Here is a 23930-nt window from a genome sequence, read left to right on the forward strand (position 1 = left end):
TAGGTCCAATTAATGACACTATGGAGCGTAATATAAACTTATTGGGCTTGTCAATTGATCCTTTGGCCATTATTCTAATTTATTATTTAATATATCTATGTCTCCCCTCTCACGATCTCTCTTCTTCTGAGATACTCTGCCCCCCCCCCCCCCTCAATCGCTCATCCTCTCTCTATCCCTCTCCATTTCTATGTCTCCCCCTGTCCATTTTCTTTTTCCCAATTCTCCGTTGTCCCTTATCTTAATCACTCTTCCTCTCCCTCTCCCTCTCCATTCTTATGTCTCCCCATCTCCATCTTCCTTTTCTTCTCCAACTCTTTGTCCCCCCTATTGCATTCACTCTTCCTCTCCTGCTCCCTCTCCATTTCGACGTATCTCTCTCTCACGGTCTCTCTGCTTCTGCAATGCACTCGACAGGATCACTATTCTGGGGCAGATTCGACTGAGAAGTGTTGAGACCATTTCTGAAGTCATCTGGAATTGGAGCTGCGTAGTTTTGGGTTAGTTTTTATTATTGAAACTGATTTTAGTCCGTGCTGATTTGGCTTGGTGTTTCCAAATACTTTCCTCTTCTCTACGTTGATTTTACCATTTCTCTATGTCAGCGTATATTCTTGTTTGTCTTGCTGTCTTGTATTCTTTCAGTGCTGATGTTTGAGTCTACTTAAGAAGGAATGGTTGCTAGATACTTGATTAAAATTTCAGAACCATGGTATTTGTGTGAGATCCATGAGACAAGGATCTTTTCAATAAACTAATGTATCTGTACTATGTTGCGTAAAATTGGATCACATAATGTTTGTTAATGTTTCTGATGATTTCTCTGTATGTTTACCTCCCAATTGATTTATTTGTCTTTCTCGTAATTTATGATGATCTTGTAGCTTAAGATGCCTAGAACACATCGATCGCATACCTTTGTTTCATCCGAGAGCTCTACGTCGACAGAGGGGAGTGTTGGCCACGGCCAAAAGAAGAGGAAGAGAAAGAATGAATGCGCTGCTCGGATACACTTTGCAAAGGTGGCGCCTAGGGTTTTCACATGCAATTTATGTGCGACTGGGACTAGGGGTCGTGTAGTGACAGTACAGCAAAACAAGTATAGCTGCAATACGATGCTATGGCGACATTTGCTAAATGTGCACCGTAAAAAGTATAGCAAATTGAAGGTTCAAGAAGGGAGCTCTTCCAACCAACCGTCAATGGCAAACATCTTTGATTGACCAAGTACAAGAAAATTGTACTTCACTGGTTGCACGTCGGAGATGACAAAAGAGGAGTTTGTATGGTTCATTTGTCAGTCAGCTGCACCATGGAACATTGTATGCAAGAAATACTTCATACGACTACTGCGATACATCACACAAGAGGCGATTTCGATCCCATCGACAAGGGCTGTGAAGGAAAAAACTTTCGAGCTTTACACTGAGTTGAAGATTGGTATTCGCGACCGACTAGAGGGTGTCGAAAAAGTGGCAATTACTTTAGATTGTTGGACTTCTGTAAATCGAATCTCATTTTTAGGACTCACCGTTCATTGGATTGATACAGAATGGAAGATGTGTGAATGTGTCCTTGCTAGATTGTCGGGAGTGCTTGAGCGAGATTGTGTTAGAGGTTCTCACTGACTTTAAGTTGAGTGCAACAATCTAAAGCCCTGCGCGATGACGATGGACAATGCGTCGAATAATTCAACCATGATGGCGACATTAGAACGAAAATTGCGCTCTGTGAACACCCGTTTTATTGCAAAGAGACATGTGTTGTGTATTGTGCACGTGATCAACTTAGTTATGCAGGCCGGACTGAAGGCGCTCAATGTCGTCGACAATGGCCCCGAGGCAACCTTCATTGACGAAGTAGACTTGACAGACATTGATAACGTCTTCGATGCGGAGGAGTTGGCTACTCATGCAATTTCCCTAGGTGATGTTATTCGGTGCCTGAGAGAGGTGGTTGTCGCTATACGAGGATCGTCGAAGAAAGAGGCAAAATATTTTTCCTACTGTCGATAGTTGAATATGTCAAACACAAGGAGGATCTCGATAGATTGCCCTACAAGGTGGAGCTCGACTTTCAAAATGCTCCGCGGATGCATTAAGAAGAAATTTGTCATCGATATGATGATATCAAACGTGCTTCGCAAACGTTCTTTACTTGACGCAGAGTGGGACCTCATTGAAAATTTTGTTGACTTACTCAAACCACTCCAACACGGTACCTCTGTCGCTATTCGAAGCAAGTCACCAACGTCAAATGAGGGTATAGTCATTATTAAGGGTCTGATGAGGCACCTTGAGCGTATTAGAGTGGGAGTTACATACTCCTCCATGCTTCCTATTGGACACGCTATGTCCGCTAGGCAAAGGAACACCTTATCTAATGTATGTTCAGCTATGCAGGTGAAGTTAGACAAATATGTCTACTTACTAACACGAAATGAGGCTTTCACTATTGCCTCTCTACTCGACCCATCCATGAAGCTTCGCTTGATTGATCCACATGCGAAGAATGATGTTCTATCTATCATTCGTAATACCATGGAGTCTCATTCGGTATCCAGGAATGTTGGGAGTCGATCCACCGAACGATCTGCTCTATCAACGACGAGTGATTTCATACAAATGGAGCTAGAAGAACTACTAGATCCCTCTCAACTACCACAAAGAGTTGATCCTATTGAAGAGCTCGATGTACATGCGACAGCCCCCCCAGCTTTCGGCACAGAGGTGTTGCATTGGTGGAAGACGACAGGTAGCATTAAATTTGCATTTTTCATAGTCCTATTCTCTTCCCTCCCTGATTGCATATCTGATTAATTTTACTCTCATGACAGGTCAGCTTTCTTACCCAATGTTAGCGTTGGTTGCAAAGGAATTTCTAGCTGTGAAAGCGACGAGTGCGGCGTGTGAGCGTCTATTCTCAGAAGGTCGCCGTGTAATCAACTATAGGCGATCGCGGCTCACAGCAGAGAGCGGAGAAGTCCTAATGATGTTGAAGTCATGGTACGGCAACGACAATTTGAGAGCGAATGAGGACGAAGATGATGATGAAGATGATGGGCCATTCGACATTCGTGTCGACGCACCCTAGAACAACAACGTGAGTGTTTATAACTCATGAACTACCTTCTAACAGAAAGTATGCCACGAATCTCATCTATGAACGTCAATGATACGTTGACTATTGATGTTCAAGCACAGAATGATCCACACAAGTTATTGTTGTTACAACTAAGAATGTTCATATATCCCCATTTATTTCTCCTTTAAATGCTCCTCGACTGTTATGTTTTTCTGTTAAAGTCTGGTCCGCTCTCTTTTAGTCTCCCTATTGGTTTCAAGCACAATTATTTCTGCATGTCGTCATTCATCACATACATATTATGATGTCTCCCACAAAATGCAGGTACATCCACAGCGACGCAGAGGCAATGGAGGGCGCAGGAACCAGATATAGGGGCACCCCACGGAGAAGTGTGTGACTTCTACGACGACGAATGCAAAAGCAACCCCAAGACCTGACTGTTGTTGTCATCATCTTGGACTCTGAACCGGATGATGATGACGTCAGTACACATACAAACAATATAAATGGGGGAAATGCATAACAGTTTTCTCCAATACAAGAGCAATTTATTGTCATAGGCTATCAGCGCATGCTTATAGACATTGTTGTTGTCCTGACAAAAGACTTCAACCCTGCGAAAAATGCCGAAATAGTTTTGAATACTCAATGGGATGACAATGAATTCTGGGAGTGCTGCAATTTCGCTCCAGCAATGATTGATGTTGTCAAGAAAAACATCCGTCGTTTCGCCTCCCAGCTTTGATGTTTATGAAACTAATTTGGCAGAACATCATTTACCTTTCCTAAATGCACTTGGACTTTTCCATCTGTAACCGTTTCCTAAATGCACTTGGACATCTTTTACGTACTAATTGTCATTGTGCGTGGACTCATTAATTTTGTCATTTTAACTTCCAACGAGTATTAACAAGTCAGAATAGAACTACTTTAAGCTAAAAAATTAAAACTAAAAAATGCCACATTTAACTTTTTCAATTAAACAAGTGTGATAGATTAGTAGGATAGTTTATTAGGGTATGCTTCTTTATTAGTTTCCTCATTTTTAGTTTTAACTCTCATTTAAAAAAAAAAAATTATCACTCGCTTATAAATTAATAATTCCTCCACCACTGAAATTTCTATTCTTCTTATTGTAATGTTAATTACAATTTCTATTCGCACTTGTCTTTGAGAATTTGCCACCATCTTAGAAAATTAATTCATCATGACAACAAACATACCCTACTAAACTATCCATTTAAATTATTATTCTCCTCTTCTGTATATTAGTCAAATATATATAATAACTTAAAATATTTTTAGTTCAGTTTACTCTCCTACATACAGGGCAATGTTTTACCAAATCTGTGCAATTTCATGCAATTTACAAGCAAAATATGCAATTTTTTCACTTCATGTGCGAATTGTGTTCCTTTTGTGCAAATTTGTACACTTTGTGTGAATTTGTTCACTTTGTGCGAATTTGTGCATTTTGTGCAAATTTGTGCGGATTGTGCGAATTTGTACGGATTTAGCGAATTGTGCAAATTTGTTCGAACATCTGTTCTAATTTTCGCACATAAAACGAACAGAACATGGAACAGACCCATGTGCGGTTCGTTTGTGCAAATTTTTTGTTCGTTTTAAACGAACAGAAACGAACGACCATGTCTACCGGTATTTGCTCTTTTCGATATTCAGATATCTGATATCGGTATCGGATATCGGTTGGTACATGATTAGTCCTAACTAAGGGGTACAATTTGATTGAGAGTCGTTTGTAAGGATAGTTAAGTACCAATCAACAATTTAATTTCCTTACTAGTAGTATTTTAGTAAAGGTAGATCCCTCAGGGAGCTAGGTAGTTAGTTAGAAAGATTTTCAACTAGTATTGCAAGTTCAAGATTCATATAACCTTTTTTGTAAAGCTTTTAGTGATTATGAAGGTAAATGTTCAATTAAGAAGGATGATATGAATTTTACCAAGTGTAAAAAAAGTTCCATAGAAAGTTTAGATTGAAAATGATTTTTGAGAATTTTTTCAGAATTTTTTATCGTCTCTAGAGAGAGATAAAAAATTCTGAATTAATTGAATGGAAAAAAGAAGAGGAGGAGAGAGATAGCGCACAAGCCTGGGCGCTTCCGCCACTCCTTGTGCGCTGGGCTTCGCCGCTCCGCCGTGCGCGGAGGTCCTCTCACGTGCTATGGACCAAAACGATGATATCTGGAGTTCCAGATATCGGTTTGACACGTGTGAGTAGGCGTTGGAAAGCTTGAGACGTTGGCTATTTGCCTAAGTATAGCCAAGAAGCTTAAGAGAATTCTAAAAGGAGATAGGGTGGAAAGAACAGCGTAACCTTTTTGTCACACCACAAATGGCCCAAGATTGTTGCTCCAACTCCCTACCAACTGGCTTCAAGATCCAGGACGCTTCTAGAAGACTCCTTGCACCTTCTGAATGAAGATGGACCCAGGAACAAGCTCAAGAAAGACACAAAGTAAAGAAAACAATAATCAATTCTTGGATGCCCTCAAAGAAGTGAGGGGGGCCCTTTTATAGGGGTACATGTGTTTGTTTCAGTCATTCTTGGTGGTTGGATCATTGATGAACGTCCAAGATTGATTTCTTGAAGCTTCAATACAGGTGAACAGACCCCAACCAACCAGATTCTTTCCCCCCAGGTCGAATTTGGAGGGAACAGAACAAGTTGGTTAGAGTTGGTTAGAGTTTGTTTCAAATCATCTCTAGCCCTTGGATTTGGGCTGGAATGGATGGATGGATGGGTTCCACCTCATGGATCCTGGCCTGGATCTCGACCTTGGGCTCTCATCCAACCAGGATCTGCCATCTGGAGTCACCCCCATATGTCTTGATCAACCTGGAAGCCTCCAAGGACATTCTAGAAGGTCTCCTTCAAGCTCCTTTGCACCAAGCCTATCAATTGAGTCAGCTCCACTGGTCAGCGTGTATCTTTTTGATCTTTGCTCCTTTTGACTTGAATTTTTTTCCCAAGCTTTCAGACTACTTTCTTGACTTTCCCATAAAATTTCGTAATTTTATGACCATGAAAAGTCAACCTTGACCTGAAAAGTCAACACACTAGGGAAATCGTTAGATTCATATCCCACTTGACTCAATGAGTCAAGTGGGGGTTAGAAATATCCCTCAAATCCAATTAAGAGTAAATCCAGAACTGTTTAACTTGTGAAATTCATGTCAAATCATTGATGGAAACACTAATTAAGTAGAAATGTAAGTTTTTTCATCTTTAGGGTAGTGAAAAGGCATGATCTCATTACTATGCAAAAACAAGCAGTTTTGGCAATGATGTACTTACTTTTAGAAGATATAAGATGATTAATGCATGGAAATAACTACCCTTATTTGAGTTTATCAGTACATTGCAGATATCCGATACCGATACCCGTCTCGATGTCGGCATCCATCTCCGTCTCAGGGGGGAGGATGACGACATCGGATATCGGGTGTGGATATCGGTTTTCGACATCCACATCGAAAGGATACTTCAAAATATTATTAAGTGATAATTATTCAGCGATTAGATTGATTTATCGTGGGCAAGAGAGTTATGAGAGAACTTTTTAAGAGTTAATACATCACGTTTAATATATACTGCCAACTATTTTTATTTTTTTCCATATGGGATAACTGGATTCGGGTTTGGTGTTAAACTCCGAATCCCTTTATCCCATATGGAAGAAAATAGAAATTTTTGCTTCTATTTATTGAATGTTGTGATAACATATTAAATAATGACACAATATAAGGGCCATTAAATATAGCGAATATGGATAAAAATGTAATTTTACCGTTTAATGTATTTTCAGATTCATTAATATATACAAAGAAGATTTCTAATTTCTTCCACGTGGTATAATGGGATTCTAAGTTTACATTAAACTTCGAATCCTGTTATCCCATATGGAAGAAAACAAAAATTTTAAACTCTGTATATTAACTAAGATTCAAATAGAATAAAACCAATCGATTCTTGTGCACGTAAGTCATAAATTGATATTAAAACTGTATTTTTTACTGTTGATACCGGTTCCGATATCCGGATACCAGTTCCAATATCTGGATATCGAAAACCGACATCCGGCATTCGTCGCATCCCTCCACCTTGGATATCCAATACCGATATCCGTCTAACCCCTTATAGACAGATATCGACCGATATCCAATATCCGGCCCCGTCCCGTTTTTTCCCAGATACCAGATATCGGTTGTCCGATACCGGATATTTGTTGGGCGAACACTTAATTGCTCGGTCGAGGCGTTGCAGCCTGCAGGAGTAAATATGCAAAATAAAAAAGTCTAAGGGCGGATTAGCAGCAGAGCCAGCTTCCAACGTCATAAACGTGGCTGTAAATCGCCCAGTATATAAACAAGCCACTGACAAATTTTTCAGAGTTGGTAGATCTTCTTCTCCGTGGCGAAGGAGTTTGCCCTAGAAGGGGAGAAGGGAAGAGGGAGAGCTCGCGGGGATGAGAGCTCCGGCGGGCCGCCGGCCGGAGGACCTCCTACCAGGCTTGCAGATGCAGGCCATGGCGGCAGGGCCCTCGGCGCACGGCCCGGCGGCGAGGAGGAAGGGCACTGCGATGAGGGCGTGGGTTGTCGTGCCCGAATCGGACGGATCGCGCCTCGAGGAACTCGGAAAACACACGATCATGCGACGAACTGGCTTGCCGGCGCGTGATCTGAGGGTCCTCGATCCCGCCTTGTCTTATCCTTCGTCGATCCTGGGGCGAGAACGCGCGATCGTGGTCAATTTGGAGCATGTTAAGGCCATTATCACTGCCACTGAGGTTCTGATCCCCAAATCCAATCAGCCGCTGTCTGGGTCGTTCATCCAGGATCTCGAGTCCCGCATTTCTTCTCCTTCCTTCGGGGCTCCTCAGCCGGTAATGCCCGCTTATGTTTTGATTTGGAGTTTTTTTTTTTGCTCGGCAATCTCTTTAATCATCTGGGTCTGTGAAAAACAATTCCAAACTTTGGAAGTGATGAATTTAGTTATCGATACTGAGAAGTGAATTTAGTGAAACTGGAGAAAAGACCCATGAAAGTGATGAATTTTTTATCCTAGCTGATGAATCACCTATCCATCTATCTATGTCTTTTTCCATCTCTCTGTCGATCTACCATTATATCCATCTATCCCCGTTATCTGTCCATCCAACATCTATCTATCGATGTGTTTGTATTTTTAAATCATAGGTATTGAGAACTTTGAAGGAATTCCCTTGCTTGTTGCTGAGTCATGGATACTGAGTAGTGAATTCAGTGAAACTGGATAAAAGGACCTATGCAAGTGATGAATTTTCTATCCCATTTGATGAATCATCTATCCATCTATCTATGTATTTGTCTATCTTTCTATCGATCTTCCTATATATCCATCTATTCCTCTTATCTGTCCGTCCACCATCTATCTATCAGTGTGTATTTATTTAATGCATTTTATATGTCCATTAATCTATAACTCTGCCAATATATTTTTTCTATTTGTATATTTATTTACCAATGTACTATGTGCCTACCTATTTTTTTATCTATACGTCTGTGGGATCGATTTCTTACCTATTTTTGCAGCTGAGAACTGTTTTTTACGCTAAATCTCTTGGTGCGTAGGTGGCAGGAAGCGATGAAATGGACGGGGATCTGTCAAAATCTACATGGCCATGGCCTCCATCGAATGCTACAGAAGTCTTTGAAGAAACTGGATTTTCGATTGATCAGCTACATGAAAACGCTTCTCCAGATTCTTCGGCAGTTAAGAGAGAGCCCTCAAAAGGGTCTTGTGAAAAGACTTTGCCTTTTGAATTCAGAGCTCTTGAAGTCTGTCTAGAGTCTGCGTGTCGATGCCTTGAGTCTGAGGTAAGAACTGAAATTGTTCACTATCTAGTGTGTATTTCCGCAGCCGTATTTTAAAATAAAGTTTTTCTTAACCAGACATTGGCTTTGGAGCGAGAGGCCTATCCGGCATTGGATGAACTGACTTCTAAAATCAGTACTTTGAATTTGGAACGTGTGAGACTCATCAAGAACCGGCTTGTCACAATATCGGGACGTGTACAAAAGGTAAGTTAATTTTTTTGATCTCCCATCATGTTCTTTTATTTTTTTCACAAGAGATTGTAAATGATTCTTTTTTGTTTGCATAATGCAGTCTTACAAAAAATCAAGAAAGATAAAATATTAAAAACTTATTTTTATTTAAGGTTAGAGATGAGCTTGAACATCTGCTGGATGATGATATGGATATGGCGGAGATGTATTTAACAGAAAAGCTTGCCCTTCAACGCACTGGTGACGCCTCATCAAGAGTTACTGACTTGGAGAACGTCGATTCGGATGATCAAGGGTAAGGTGAAGTTGTTTTCTGAAAATTGACAAAAGTCCCTCTGATTGATTTTTCTTACAAAAGTGCGTTGTTGATGAAGATGCGTCTGTCATTAATCTCAGGGATGAACATCCTGATGATGATGATATGGCCAGCAACAGTGGGATCCTAACGAGTTACAAGCCCAATATCGAGGAACTAGAGATGCTGTTGGAGGCTTACTTTGTGCAAATTGATGCCACCTTAAACAAGCTCTCTGCAGTATGTCCCCCATCATTCCTATTTCTTTCTCCCTACGATTCCCTCTGGTCAATCCTAAATGTCTACTCCTAAGATTTCTCTCTCTCTCTATCCACAAACGCTGCTTCTTATAACTCTCTCTTTCTCTGAACTTCTTGAAGTGGAAAATTCTGCTTCTATGTGCACTCTCTATGTTTTTGACACCGAAATTACGCTTCTGAGAACTCTCTCTTCCTCGAGGGTTCATATGTCAAAGTTTACCTCCTACAACTCTGTCTCCCTTGTCTTTAAAGAATGTTATCTCTTTCTCGTCAACTCTGAGTGGACTATACTTTTACTTCGTGCAGATAGATTCCAAGAATTCCCTTCCCTCTTCCTTACCCTCTCTCATTTTCTCTCTTTCTCTGTATCTCTCTCACATCCCCACTTCATGATCTTTTAACTGTACTGCAAGGACTCTCTGATTCTCGCCCTCACACGCACAAACAGATCCACACACATCCCCTCTCTATAGTTTCTAAACTGCAGTCCAAGAAAAATCTCATCCTATCTATCTTTCTATCATCCCATCTCTATAATCTCTCAACCACACTGCACGGACTCTTTGGTCATGTCTCTCTCTCTCTATCTCTATCTCTCAAACACACATCCCCTCTCCATAATCTCTCAACCACAATCCAAGTACTCTCTTCTTTTCTCTCTCTTCATCCCCTCTCCATAATCTCTTAATCACAATCCAAGTAGTCTCTTCCTTTTTCTTTCTACATCTCTCCATAATCTCTCAACCACAATCCAAGTACTCTCTTCCTATCTCTCTCTACATCTCCTGTCCATAATCTCTCAACCACAATCGAAGAACTCTCTTCCTTCCTCTCTCTACATCCTCTCTCTGTAATATCTCAACACACCAATAACTCTCTCTGTCAGAGTCACAGACATGCGTACAACACAAACATGAATGACCTCTCTATAGTCTCGCAAATGCGCGCTCTGGGAAATCTCTCTGCCCATCTATCTCTATCTCTCTCTCTTTCTCAACTCTTATCCCCTCTTTATGTTTTCTCTATAATCACTACAAGAACTCTTTATTCCTCTCACTCCCTCCCTGAAACTAGTTAATTATTCAGCAAATAAACTAACCTCTCCCCATCTCTCGACATGGCCCATCAAGCTGCGGGAGTACGTCGACGACACCGAGGATTATATCAACATCATGCTGGATGATAAGCAGAACCAGCTGCTGGAGATGGGGGTGATGCTGAGCACTGCAACCCTCATCTTCAGCGCCGGAATCGTCGTGGTGGGTATATTTGGCATGAACATTGGAATCAGCCTCTATGATCCTGCCACCCCCTACAGCAAGTTTTGGGAAACTACATTCGGCACACTCGGCGGCTGCGCCATTCTCTACTTCGTCGCCATTGGCTGGGGCAAGAAGCGGGGCCTCCTCTAGTAAGTTCAACCCCCATCTTGCTTGCATATTCCTTCTGGGTATCCCTCCTTATACACCTCAAAGTTTATAAACTACATCACACAGCTCACCAACTTGATCTTCCGCGGGAACCGTATGTCCAGAAAAACAGGTTCCGAAGGTTCTGCAAGAATCTCACTCTTGTCCTAGATAGATACAGAGAGAGAGGAAGATGCTAAGTTATGACATTGGGTTGGGGGATGGTAATGAATTTCCCTTGATCATCGTCGTCTGTTCTTGGTATGAGATCATGACGAGACGGAGACATGCAATGATACGATGATGATGGAATGGTGATTAGTCATCAGATGATTTATGATGATGAAGATGATGATTCATCATTATCATAATCATCATCCACTCGTCATCTACATCTTGGAAGATGGACCCTACAGTGCCTGTAGAGGAGAGGCCAAGATGTCAAAGTAGTTATCACTAGAAGGGAACTTCATTGTTGAATGTGCTGTGGTAGGAGCAATTGGGGACGGATGACCATGTCGGAATCCAAAAAGTTTGAGACAAAAGACTCATCACGCGATGCATCAGTACCATTTGACATGTAAAAATTCTGGAAAAATTGAATATCTTCGAGGAACACAATTTTTTTTTTCCTTGAAGCCTGTCTTATGCTGTTTTTTAAGTTACATTATGATGCCACCATCCAGTTAGCCCAAAAGGTATGACAACTGGACTTGAAGATAATCAGGCTGTGTTTTCTGTTTATGTTCTTATATCATGGGCCTTCATGAATGAGAATCAGGAGGAACGGAAATATATAGGCAAGTTGGTCCATGTGTGATACATTTTTTGTTAGTTGCATTCGCCAATTGAAAACATGCAAAAGTCTGATGATATTCATGCCAAATCCATATTATTTTACCTGAATCAAGTCGTTAAAGATACATGTTACCATTGGTTTTATAACTTCTCATGTGACATTACATTTTTGGACCTAATTCCAATTTATTTTTCATTTATCAATATTATAAGATTACCTAGCCAATGTAGTGGAGATGTTGGAAAGGGAGTTCTTCAAATGATTTATATTATCCTAACTTGAAAGGTGGATTAGGTTTCAATAGTTAACCATATCCTTAGTCATTTGGGAGCCTTGCATTGTTGAAGGATTATCTAGACATTGTATGCAAAATGCCTAGGGTAGACAAAATGTGAAAGGCTCTTGAATAAAAAAAATTAGGCAGGAGCATTTCTAGAATAGTTGTGGTCACATTAAAAATATCAACAATTTCGGTTTAAGATATTTGACTAGCACAAGCAGGGGGAGAATTTCCATCACAAAGAGCACCATCTAAATGCCATTAGAGGCCAATAATGTCTGTGTTTACGTACATATCACTCAAGGAACCAACCAATTAGTGAATACTCTTTTAAAACTCAAGCAACTCATTATTCTATCTGTCAACTATCTGAACTATCATTGTGTGAGACCTAAAGAACTGTGGAGGGACCTTTGTCCAATTTAAATATCTGAATGATCTGTTTGTTGTTACTTTGAATCAAAATATGCAATTTTTCCATACACATCAATTAAAATATATATCCACCAGTAAATCATTATTCCAAATTTGAGCTACTAGATATCATCATTCAAAATTTGTGGTATAGAAACTCACCACTTCGTAGTAGGGAAGGTCGTGCAGTGCGGTGCGAAAATTCACAGATGGTGTGCAAATTCTCGCACGCACAAAAGGGCCTGTGCTATGTGCGGTGTGGTTTCGTGCGGAAATTTTTACTGCACAGAGCACAAGTTCGCACAATTCGCAAACGATTTTTTAGAACTATTTTTTAATGTAATAAAGAATATAAAATTACCAGCTAAATTAAACAGATTATCGAGGAAGTCATGAGAATTGAAGAAAATCATTAGAAATCTTGGAAATCAGTTATAACACCAAAAGGAAATTAGTTATACCGTTAAATTCATCATATTATTGATAACATTCCTTAAAATTGTAGTAATTTCTTACTTAATTTGAAAAATCATTTGTATTTTGTAAAACAATAAAACATTAACCGTTAAATTCATAATATAAGCCACAGAATTCGTTAAAATTGTAGTAAATTCTTAGTTTAAAAAAATCATTTGTAATTTCTAAAACAATAAAACATTATTCGTTAAATTCAGGATATAATCAATAAAAATCATTAAAAATGTATTAAATTCTTTGGTTTTATAAAAATCATTTTTCAATTTATAATATAATCGATAGAATACTAAAAAAGTCTTAATTAATTTTAAGAATCATTTCTAAGGCAAAACATAATAAAAAATAAACAGTTAAAATCATAATATGATCGGTAGTAGTTGTTGAAATTATAGGAAAATTTTAACTAATTTTTAAAATCATTTTTAAGTCAAAAAATAATATAAAACCAATGGTTAAGTTCATAATATTATCGATAGCAGTCGTTAAAATTCTTGAAAATTTTTAAGTAATTGTACAAATATTTTTTTAATGCAATAAACACTATAAAATTCTTGAGTAGTTGTGTCGCTTCGGCCATTTTCTTTTAAACACTGTGAAAGCATAGAAGAGTCCATAATGAAATCATTTGTTGAGAAGGTAATTCAATATTATGATGAGTCAGTATCAAATCATTAGCGTAGAAAAGTCTATGAAATTAGCAGGAAAAACTGACCATGCAAATATGAGTTTAAGACGGAAGGACTTCATTTGGGTCTCAAGTCATAGAATAGGACTCTCAAAATATTGGCATGAGACCCAAAATCATCTACAGTTAAGCAAAGACACAAATTTCACCAATTATTTTACTGCATCTTGATTTATATAACTGGATTTTCAGCTCAGGAGTGCCTTTTCATAAAGGACTTGACATTCAATGCCTTCTATCGCTGCAGCAATGGCACTTCCTCACTCTGCTGCCTTTTCCATCCGTGATATAGCATCATACAGACATTATGTAATGTCTAACAAGGCCATGACCTGTCTGTTTTCAACAACTGGAAGGGGCCTAAATTTTTCATGCAACCAATCAGTTGTAAGAATAAAAGAGTGAAGAAGACCAATGACACATAAAAGAAAAGTTGTTTCTGATTGAGATCTGGATTTTGGGGAGCTACTACTGCGAACATTGTTTCATGCACTCTATTGAATAATACTTTTTTTGAAGAAAATTCTATTAAATATTACTCTCCTAAGTGGAATAAATATGAGTGTTAAGAAGATTTGTTTACTCAACACAAAATGAATGCAATAAGTAGAGATGGAGTAAATGTGGACGTGGTCGATCAGTTTGCTTTGTGCGAATTTTGTTCAAAGCCATGGGTGATATTCAGAGTAAAAATGTTAAGGAATAGAATTCTAACTTTAGAGCAGAAAACCAATACATATATTAGAAAAACGAAAAAACATAGAGATAGCAAGCACAATTATGGTAATACAGAGAGAAGAACCTGCAACCTTTTCCAGGAACACGCAGAGGAAGAATCATTCTCCTCCTCTTCAAATTTTTGTTGCCTCTTTTCAGATCAAGAGGAAGAGATCAACACTATGGCAGAAGCAACATACCATCATAAGAGTTAGACCAATGCTAGATAGCAAATATGAAATTAACCACTAAATATGAGATTAACCGCTAAATATGAGATTAACTGCTAAATAGAAAATAATAAGATAGCTAGTAAAGCATACCATGGGATCTTCGTCACTGTCATTGTCTGATTGCTTTATATCGGTGTCTTCACCCTCTTCCGCTCGCCTCCAATACTTTAGTGCCATAAGTGATTCAACGCTCTCTGCCGGCAATCTTAAACATTTATAGTTGATGACTGCACGACCAGCGGAGAAGAATCTTTCTAACGGAGCACTCATCGCGTAAACCGAAAGGAATTCCTTCGCAACCATTGCCAGCCTTGGATGTGAATGTTCTCATGTTATTTTCCACCAATACAATGGTTCAATCTCCTTGAGAGGAGACGAGCTCATGTACACATTTAACTCGTGTCCTAGGGTAATGGTTCACGTATGCTCACTGTCCGGTAACAACTCGTCCAGTGCTTCACTGTAGACGTCCACTCCAGTCAAAAGTAGGCCGAGGAATCTGAACGAACGATGTTGTCGTTATCAGTGATATCGGGGGACTACAGTAAGCGTTGCACATACGCGACTGTTTCATCCTGTGGTCACAGTCCATTAACCGCAACTTCATGGAGGGATCAACGAGGATAACAACAGTGAAGGCTATGTTGCGAGTGAGGACTGATGCATATCTTCTCACCTTACTCTTCATCGCCTCACAAGCCTTGTACAGTAATGTCCGTTGCTCGGTGGACATAACACTGTTCACTCATAAAATCTTTCCCTCTCTACTTCCAGCCATTACACCATTTAAGTGTCTCATCAGTGCTCTAATAATAACAATTGCCTCATTTGCTGTGGGTGCTTTTGAACGATACGCTAGTGTAATAGCCAAGTAAAGAGGTTGCAATATACCCTCAAACTCCTTGATCATTGCCCATTCCTCCTCACATAAGACTTGTTTCCGTAAGACGTTCAATGCTATAATATCTACAACATCCCTTTTCTCGACAACAACCACTAACATGGTGTACGTAGAATTCCATCTCGTTGGGCAGTCCAATAGAATTTTTTTATTATCAGGCAGCCCAAATTGCTTGCATAATGCTACATAGCGTTCTTCACACTCGGTTGAGCTGTGTATTCTTACGACTATCTCGCAGAGCCGGTGTATGACATCACCCGGATTAGATGCAGAAAACGCAGCAAGTGTGTTGCCTTGCTCTACATCGTTCATACCATCCATATCATCCTCACTTATAATCAATGACTCCAATGGTGCCTCTGTCACATGTACTGAGCTCATCCCAGCCTGGACCACCGGGTTTAGCACATGCACTATGCAAAGCACGTGGCGGCTTGCACTAAAATGAGGATTTTCTAACTTCAGATGCTCCTCTAGAATAGTCATCATCTTTCTGTTGTTTGATGTGTTGTCTGTAGTAATTGCGCACACCTATGTATTTTGGGTTCATCAATGTAACATATTGGTGAAAAATAACTGTTATTCAAAATTTTTATGAGGCGTGCACTCATGTTTTCGCAAGTGTGGGAGCCAGTCAGTTGGCGTATTCCTAGAACACACTCGCACAATGCCCACTCAGAGTCCACCCAATGCATTGTCACACCGAGGAAAGCAATGTTGTTTTCGGACGTCCACGCGTCAAGTGTAAACGACACACTCGAGCTACGGATGCTATTTTTTTTTGAACAAGTTTCTTCATATCTTGGTATAGTGTGGAGGCTTTCGCCTTGATAGCCTTCACTAACGGGATTGGTATTTCTTCTTCCGCAATATAATGAAGAAGCCATATGAAGTATTTCTTCCTAACAATGACCCACGGCAAGTCAGACAGACATATGAACCACACCGGTTCTTCTTTGGTCTTCTCCATAGTAAGTACAGTGTAGTACTTTTTCTTCGTGTCTCTGCCAACAAACATCTCTAGAACTGATCGCTCCTATACGAGTTGACTTGTATTTGCTTTCAAAAACTGGAAAATTTTTGCGACAGAACCATTCTAGGTGCCTCCAAAGAGGCGTACTGCAATGGTACTTGTTGCGGTCTACAGTGGTGCCACACAAGTTCCATACAATTTTTTCCCCTCCTATGTCTGTGAAGTACCTTACTGCAGCACATGTATTAAGGCAAGGCTTTTTATTTCTCTTGGTTGGGCTACTGTGTGCTTCTTCTTCTACAGACACATCTGCATCTCTATGTTGATGCGGTGGTGTACCATCTTCCATTCTACAATTTTATTTTCATAATGTGGACAAGAAATAGTATTACCCATTTCATTCGGATTTCGCATGACATGATCAAAAAACTAATTTCACATTAAGGCACTGGTACGCATGATCCAATCCAATAATTTGATGGTCATGTCAAATCTAATTTCAAACCTAATTTATGAACTGCTGAAAATGTCAATATTAATTTTTCTTGAGTGTTAATAAAGGAATGAATGAGAAAAAAAGAATAAAAGAAACAGGATGATGAAAATAAAGTGGCTGAAGAAGGAAAATGGGATAGTTTATTGAGTACAAGATGATGAGATCCAATAAGTCAAAGACTGTGTGGATCCAATTTGCCCAAAAAATTACCCGACTCAAGATGACTACTTCAAAGAACCAAACTATAATGAATTTGATTCCTTGCGAGATGATCCAATCATATTTTTTGATTCATTCCATTCCAGTGAGCAAATCAGATTCAGATTGTTGACAATTAAAAGAATCCAGCAATATCTTCCAATGACAAGAAAAAAAGATAGAGGTAAAAATAAAAATGGTGTTCATCACAATAAGCCAAACGTAGATCCCATAAAATGCGCCAATCTGATTATTCAATAACAAAACCATTTTTATTTGAGCTAAAATATCAAATTATATGATTACGCCTTGAGAGTAAATGAAAAAATTATATAATGTGGATACTATGACAGTTTCCAATTTCTTTTTTTTATGCTATATATATGTGAAAAGAATCTGGAATAATTATTAATTTTGTATGATTATTTATGATGCTATTATTAATTTATTTTGTATTTATATACATAAATATTTAGATATATTTAAACTTCAATCACTAAAATATTGACATGATTTCTTAAGAAACAAGTTCTCACACAATATTTCAAGCTAAATTGAGTTGGACGAAAAGTATAGGTAGGTTGGTCTTGAATTTATTCCTCAATACATTTTCATGTTATATTTTTATTTTCCTAAATAGAGAGATTTCACCAGCACGCAATTGAGTAAATGATAACGCATTACTAATAAACTAATATAAATGATCTTTCTTAGGCCAAGTAACTATTTTAAGGTTTCATTTGAAAAATATATAGGATACTGCTGCAAAATATGGGACACAGATGTATGATTAAAGCAAAATATTTATAGTTTGATATTAATTATCAGTATAAAATGTTACACAGTGACATTTTCTTTGGACATTTACCTTCACATACATTGATATCTCACATAACCTCAATTTTGGCTTTTCCATTGGTTATTCCCTCGAGGATTCTTTGTTATAGAATCTCTCACTACAAATAACTTAATATCAGCCTCAAGTCCTTAAGCCAGAACACTACACACATCATGCGTGGTGACATCCGACCCTGATCTTTATAAAAAATTAACCTGGTAGCAGCCATCAACCTGGCCTGTTTTTGGAAAACTAATGATATACGAATATTCCCATGTGAGCACACATGACTTTGGAGTATAATGTTATGAAGAACCACTATTAGAACCCTTGAAAATTGGAAGGAAGAAGAGGTAAAAACAAATGACAGGGCAGACGGAGTGTTCTATCCCTAAAAGTTACTTTCAAGGGTTGCTTGGAAAATTTTAATATAGGGAGCTACTGAAAAATTTGGCCCTTGGATAGCTAATTATTCATAATAACAAGAGTAAGTATGACATTTTGAAACTGCAGCCAATTTGGCCACACGTGCCTAATTATCACTGACAAAAGTAAGGGTAACACTTTGGAAACTGCTCTAAAAAGTGTTATTAATTATTACAAATGCATGTTATGTTTATTAGCTATTATCAATGAAACTTGGAGGACATCATTTTCTTTACAATTTACCTTAATTATTTCTAATAATTGTAATGTTTATTGAAGCATTACCAATTACACTTGAAGGGTGGCATTTTCTTTACAACTTAACTTAATTATTACAAATACTCGTTATGTTTATTTAGGTATTATCAATTACAATTGAAGGGTACCGTTTTCTTTACAACTTACCTTAATTATTTCTAATAATTGTAATGTTTATTGAAGCATTACCAATTAGACTTGAAGGGTGGCATTTTCTTTACAACTTAACTTAATTATACAAATACTCGTTATGTTTATTTAGGTATCATCAATTACAATTGAAGGGTACCGTTTTCTTTACAACTTACCTTAATTATTACAAATACTTGTTATGTTTATTTAAGTATTATCAATTACGCCTGAAAGGTGCCATTTCATTTACAATTTACCTACTATTTATCTACTTATTTAAAAAGCAATCTGCGAGGGTAGAACCGTCATTTGCTTCACGCATCAGCCGTCTGCTGCAAAAGGGCGGGAAAAGATTTGAAAGGTTTCGCGAGACTTCTGGTGAAGATTTATTCGCGATTCTTCCTGCGTTCTGCTTCCCAATCGATTCGCTTAGTTCGATCTCGGATTCTGATCAAGTTTATCTTGATCATCGTTGATTTCAATGTCCGCTGTTCCTCCGGAGAAGGTTTTGGCGGACGTAGCGAGGCGCCTGTCGGAGCCTCTCAGCAAAGATCCTCTGTTGAAGCTTTTGAAGGTAATGGGGGTGATTCCGCGGGTTTGGATGCTATTTTTTTCGAGATTTTCAGAATAAGTTCGTCCATTTTGTCATCTATTCCGTACTTTATTCTGATTTACTATTTCTTGCTTCTTACTTTGCGTGTTGTTCTACTTTTTTTTTTTGCTTTCGCCAAATTTCGTCGCGCCGGGTCACTCCCGCTGCATCTGTTTATCTTTTCGCCATCTTTATTATTTTAGAGAATTTATTTCGGGGTATGATTGGCCTGCCTCAAATACAAACCTTCTTTTCACTTGAGTAATCTATTTAGTAGCTGCCGCTTGATGCCTTCCAAGATTTGTAAAGTTTAATTTCTTTATTCTCTCGATGTTTCCCTATCAAATGAACCCTTTTTTTGGTTTCAGTTGTTAATTTTTCGCTTAGGTTCGTTTCCATAATTTTGTATTCTGTATTCTGTACTTTAATTGAATCCACACTTGAATTTCAGCAAGCTGGAAACGTTCTTTCGGATTTGAAGCAATCTTCATCGTTGCAACGGGCGATAGCTCTTTTAAGTGATTCTTTGGTTCAGAAGAAGTTACTTCAACATAAAGATAAAGATGTCAGAATTCTCTTGGCCGTTTGCTTCTGTGAAATCATCAGAATTTTGGCACCGTCGCCTCCTTTCAAAGATCAAATCCTTAAGGTAATTATTTCTCTGTTTATTATTTCTGGAATCCTTTTGTCTAGCTATTTTAAGATGCTCTTTGCAAACCTTTTTACTTTGGATGTATTGTTTTTCCCGCGCTTATATTTGAATATCCTAACTTGGAGAACGTTTGAAAAATAATTCTAATCTATGTGTCCGTTTTTTTCATGTCATATTTGCTGTTGACTGACAAATCTGCTTGTTGCTGACTGATAGATTTCGTCATATTGCAGGGCATTTTTAAGCTTATTATTGATATGTTCTCGGAATTATCAGACGTAGAGAATGTGTACTTTGGAACTCGAGTAAAAGTTTTGGAGACAGTAGCCGCCCTTAAATGTTGCGTGCTAATGCTGGACATTGGATGCGAAAGTTTAGTTTTGGAGATGTTTAATATTTTCTTCTCAGTTATCAGGTATCCCTCTTCGATTTTTTGACCTTTTATTATGAATTTTAACCCTTTTTCTACATTTTGTAGAAAACCATTTTTTCTACATTGTACGATTTATCAACATTGTGTGATATATGAGACAATGAACAACATAAGAAGATAGATCTTTTAGGGTTGTTAGCGAAAATGTGCTCTCCAACATCTCTGCATCTTCAGATATTTATAACTAATGCCGCCTGTAGCCCCTGAGGACACTGATGTGATAAGTCCTACCTCCATTCTATTAGCAAAATTAAGAACCAAGAATGATCAAGATCACTGTCTCTCTCAAGGATGAAAATGAATGATGTTGTTTAGGCCTTTAATGTGATTGAGGCTTGTTCTTCCTATCGTGCTTGGAACCTGCTCGATTTTTGGTTGTGTTTCCTTGTCTACGTAAAGTAGGAGTCGGTTATGTCAGTATGCATGTCTTGTGCTTATTCCATGGTGCTTTTTCGGTTGAAGGATTTCTGTTTTTCAGTGGAGAGCAACTGAACATCGCTTTGTGTGCAAGTGGAAGTTCATTTATGAGCATTGGGATTGAATAACGTTGTAAAATGTTCTAAGAATTATATATACATGGGAAGAAGTTGATAGTGATCAATGAAAGATTGATCAATAAGAGTCCCTAGATTTTTAGCTTATTTTAAAATGACATTCTAAAATGCATTTTAATGCATAATTCTAATGAAAACTATTTTTGCATAAGTTATCTGATCGTTTCATGAGCATTTGGAGGCAACCCTTCATGTAGAGGCCTGAGGAGAGAAAATAGGTCAAAAAAATTTAATTCTCATATATAGTTCTCTTCAAGTAGCTACATATAGAGTAAGACAAGAGAGAGAGAGAGAGTAATGGGCCCATATAACTAGGCCCATGGAATAGAAATAAAGCCTATTCAACAGTCCCCCTCAAACTGGCGAGTGGATGTTATCCATTCCCAGTTTGCCACACAATTCTTGAAACCGCTGGGCTGATGGGCGGACGGGACGTATGGAATACACAAGCGTCCTGACTCCAACTTCTCTTTAATGAAGTGATGATCAACATCAACATGTTTAGTGCACTCCTGTTGCACTGGATCATGGGCTATGCTGATATCCAACTTATTATCACAAAAGATTTGAGTAGGTTGATCACGCGACAGCTTCTGCTCTGCAAGGAGATTGGTGAGTCACAATGCCTCACAGAGACCTTGTGCAAGGGCATGAAACTCTGCTTCAGCACTGGATCGAGAGACGACAGGTTGTTTCTTACTGCGCTATGTAATAATATTGCTTCCAAGAAGGTTACAGTAGCTGTCGTTGAGCGACGATTAACGTGGGAGCCCCCATAGTTAGCATCTGTATAGACGTCGAAATGGAGACCACCTTTACGCTTTAATTGAAGAGCAAGGCCAATGGTACCTTTGAGATAACAGAGTATGCGGTTGGCAGCATGCATATGACACGCCTTCAGAGAATGCATAAATTGACTTAACACGCCCACGGCATACGCGATGTCGGGGCGAGTGTGAGTGAGATATATCAGCTTACCAACCAATCTTTGGTACCTTCCTTAATCAACAGCCTCCCCATGCTCTGCAAGAGATAGCTGGTGATTCACTTCGATGGGAGTGGTAAGGGGTTGTGAGTCCTCCTTTCCAAGCTCTTGAAGAAGGTCAGCAATATATTTCTGCTGGTAAAGGAAAATGCCAGTTGCAGCATATGCTGCCTCAATGCCAAGGAAGTATCGGAGTAGGCCAAGATGTTTGATGTCAAATTCACCGGCAAGGTGTGACGCCTACTAAGTTGTCGCATGCAAGTCATTCCCCGTAAGGATAATGTCATCCACATACACAAGTAGTGTGGCTCCCCTGGACGAGGAACGATGATAGAAAAGGGTATGGTCACCATTGCACTGAGAATATCCGAATAATTTCATCAAGTGTGTAAAGCGACCAAACCAAGCCCGAGGTGACTACTTCAAACCATAGAGGGTCTTCTTGAGGCAACACACCTAGGGAAATGCCGAAGAAGGAGCCGCATAGCTGGGAGGCAAGGCCATATAAACCTCTTCATGGAGATCACCATGGAGAAAGGCATTCCTGACGTCAAACTGCTGAAGGGGCTAATCATGATGAGCCGCAAGTGCAATGAGGAGACAAACAGGGTTCATCTTAGCAACCGGGGCAAACGTCTCCAGATAATCACCAGCAAATTGTTGAGTATAGCCCTTAGCCACAAGACGGGCTTTATACCATTCGAGAGAGTCATCAGACTGGAACTTGATGGTATAGACCCACCGACATCCAACCAAATGCTTGCTCGAAGGCAATGAAGAAGATTCCAAGTCCAGTTTTTATCGAAGGCAGCCAATCCCTCTTCCATGGCATGACGCCACTCAAGGGAGGCCAATGCTGCATCCACAATCTTCAGAATGGCAATGGAATCAAGACTCATGAGAAAGGCTTTGTAAGATGGGGAGAGGCGACGGGAGGAAATATAATGGGCCAAAGGATATAGTGGGGTAGAGGTACATGATCGAGGTGCTTTTCGGAGGGCAATGGGAAGAGCATTGCAAGATGGAGGAGGGCTCAGGGCATCAGATGGTAGTTCAGGGGGAGAGACAGTGGGAAGATCATCGCAAGAGGGAGGAGAGCTCGGTGCATCAGGTGGCGGGGCAGAGACAGCCAAGGGATGATGCAGGCTGCTTCGGTACGTGGTCCCATCATGTTTCTGTTGAGGAGACGAGGTTGGGAGAACAGATGGAGGGGTAGCAGGAAGAGGATGCAAGGAGGGAGATGCAAGTAGATCAAGGAAATCGAGGGACTCATCACGTGAACAAGGAGTAGAAGGAGAGGACGACCAGCCAGAAAGGTAGAATGGGGTGGACTCGCCAAAGGTGACATCTTTACTCACAATGAAACGATGAGCAGAAGGAAGATAGCATTTATATCCCTTTTGATGGGAAGAGTAACCCACAAAGACAACGGAGCGCGTTAGCATCAAACTTGTCCCGGGAAGGATGATGGCTAGCGACATAGCAAATACACCCAAAAATTCGGGAAATTAGATTAGTTTTCAGGGAAACCATGGGATGTGCCTGATGTGGAGCATCAGTAGGAGGAAAGTGGGAAACAACGCGAGAGGGGGGCGATTGATGAGGTGGACAGCGGTGAGAGAAGCTTCGCCCCGGAAGTATTTGGGCATGTTCATGTGAAGGAGAGAGTGAGTGGTATCAAAGATGTGACGAAACTTGCGTTCCGCAAGACCATTCTGTTGTGGCGTGTAGGGACATGATGTTTCATGGACGATGCCCTGAG

At 39.5% G+C, this 23930-nt stretch overlaps 2 protein-coding genes across 6 annotated transcripts in view; both read left to right on the forward strand.

The window, feature by feature from the left end:
• Positions 1–7500: 7500 nt before the first annotated feature.
• MGT4 (magnesium transporter 4) lies at positions 7501–11757 on the forward strand. Of its 3 annotated transcripts, none has more exons than XM_078577988.1 (7): positions 7502–7996; positions 8724–8969; positions 9045–9173; positions 9314–9456; positions 9558–9696; positions 10847–11127; positions 11619–11757. In XM_078577988.1, coding segments are annotated over exons 1-7 (1356 nt in total). In that variant the 5' UTR covers positions 7502–7579; the 3' UTR covers positions 11620–11757. The 3 variants fall into 3 exon arrangements, with proteins under 3 accessions (XP_078434116.1, XP_078434114.1, XP_078434113.1); XM_078577987.1 differs by lacking the exon at positions 11619–11757 and adding an exon at positions 11213–11372; XM_078577990.1 differs by lacking the exon at positions 11619–11757 and having other exon boundaries at positions 7501–7996; positions 10836–11070.
• A 7544-nt stretch (positions 11758–19301) lies between these two features.
• LOC144706112 (ARM repeat superfamily protein) overlaps positions 19302–23930 on the forward strand; it is a 29547-nt gene continuing 24918 nt past the window's right edge. For all 3 annotated transcript variants that reach the window (XR_013582173.1, XR_013582174.1, XM_078579015.1), the window contains exons 1-3: positions 19302–19526; positions 19996–20193; positions 20430–20611. Coding sequence is in view for 1 of the 3 variants with exons in the window: in XM_078579015.1 (XP_078435141.1) it covers positions 19434–19526; positions 19996–20193; positions 20430–20611 (473 nt within the window). In the remaining 2 variants the exon portion in view is untranslated. The remainder of the gene's footprint in view (positions 19527–19995; positions 20194–20429; positions 20612–23930) is intronic.

The sequence above is a fragment of the Wolffia australiana genome, chromosome 7, assembly GCF_029677425.1.
Source record: "Wolffia australiana isolate 7733 chromosome 7, ASM2967742v1".
NCBI classification, from domain to species: Eukaryota; Viridiplantae; Streptophyta; class Magnoliopsida; order Alismatales; family Araceae; genus Wolffia; species Wolffia australiana.

Coding starts and splice junctions, on each gene's coding strand:
- MGT4 (XM_078577987.1), top strand. CDS start 7,580: ATGAGAGCTCCGGCGGGCCGCCGGCCGGAGGACCTCCTACCAGGCTTG. Junction 9,457..9,557: donor GTCGATTCGGATGATCAAGG/GTAAGGTGAAGT, acceptor CATTAATCTCAG/GGATGAACATCCTGATGATG. Junction 9,697..10,846: donor CCTTAAACAAGCTCTCTGCA/GTATGTCCCCCA, acceptor TGGCCCATCAAG/CTGCGGGAGTACGTCGACGA.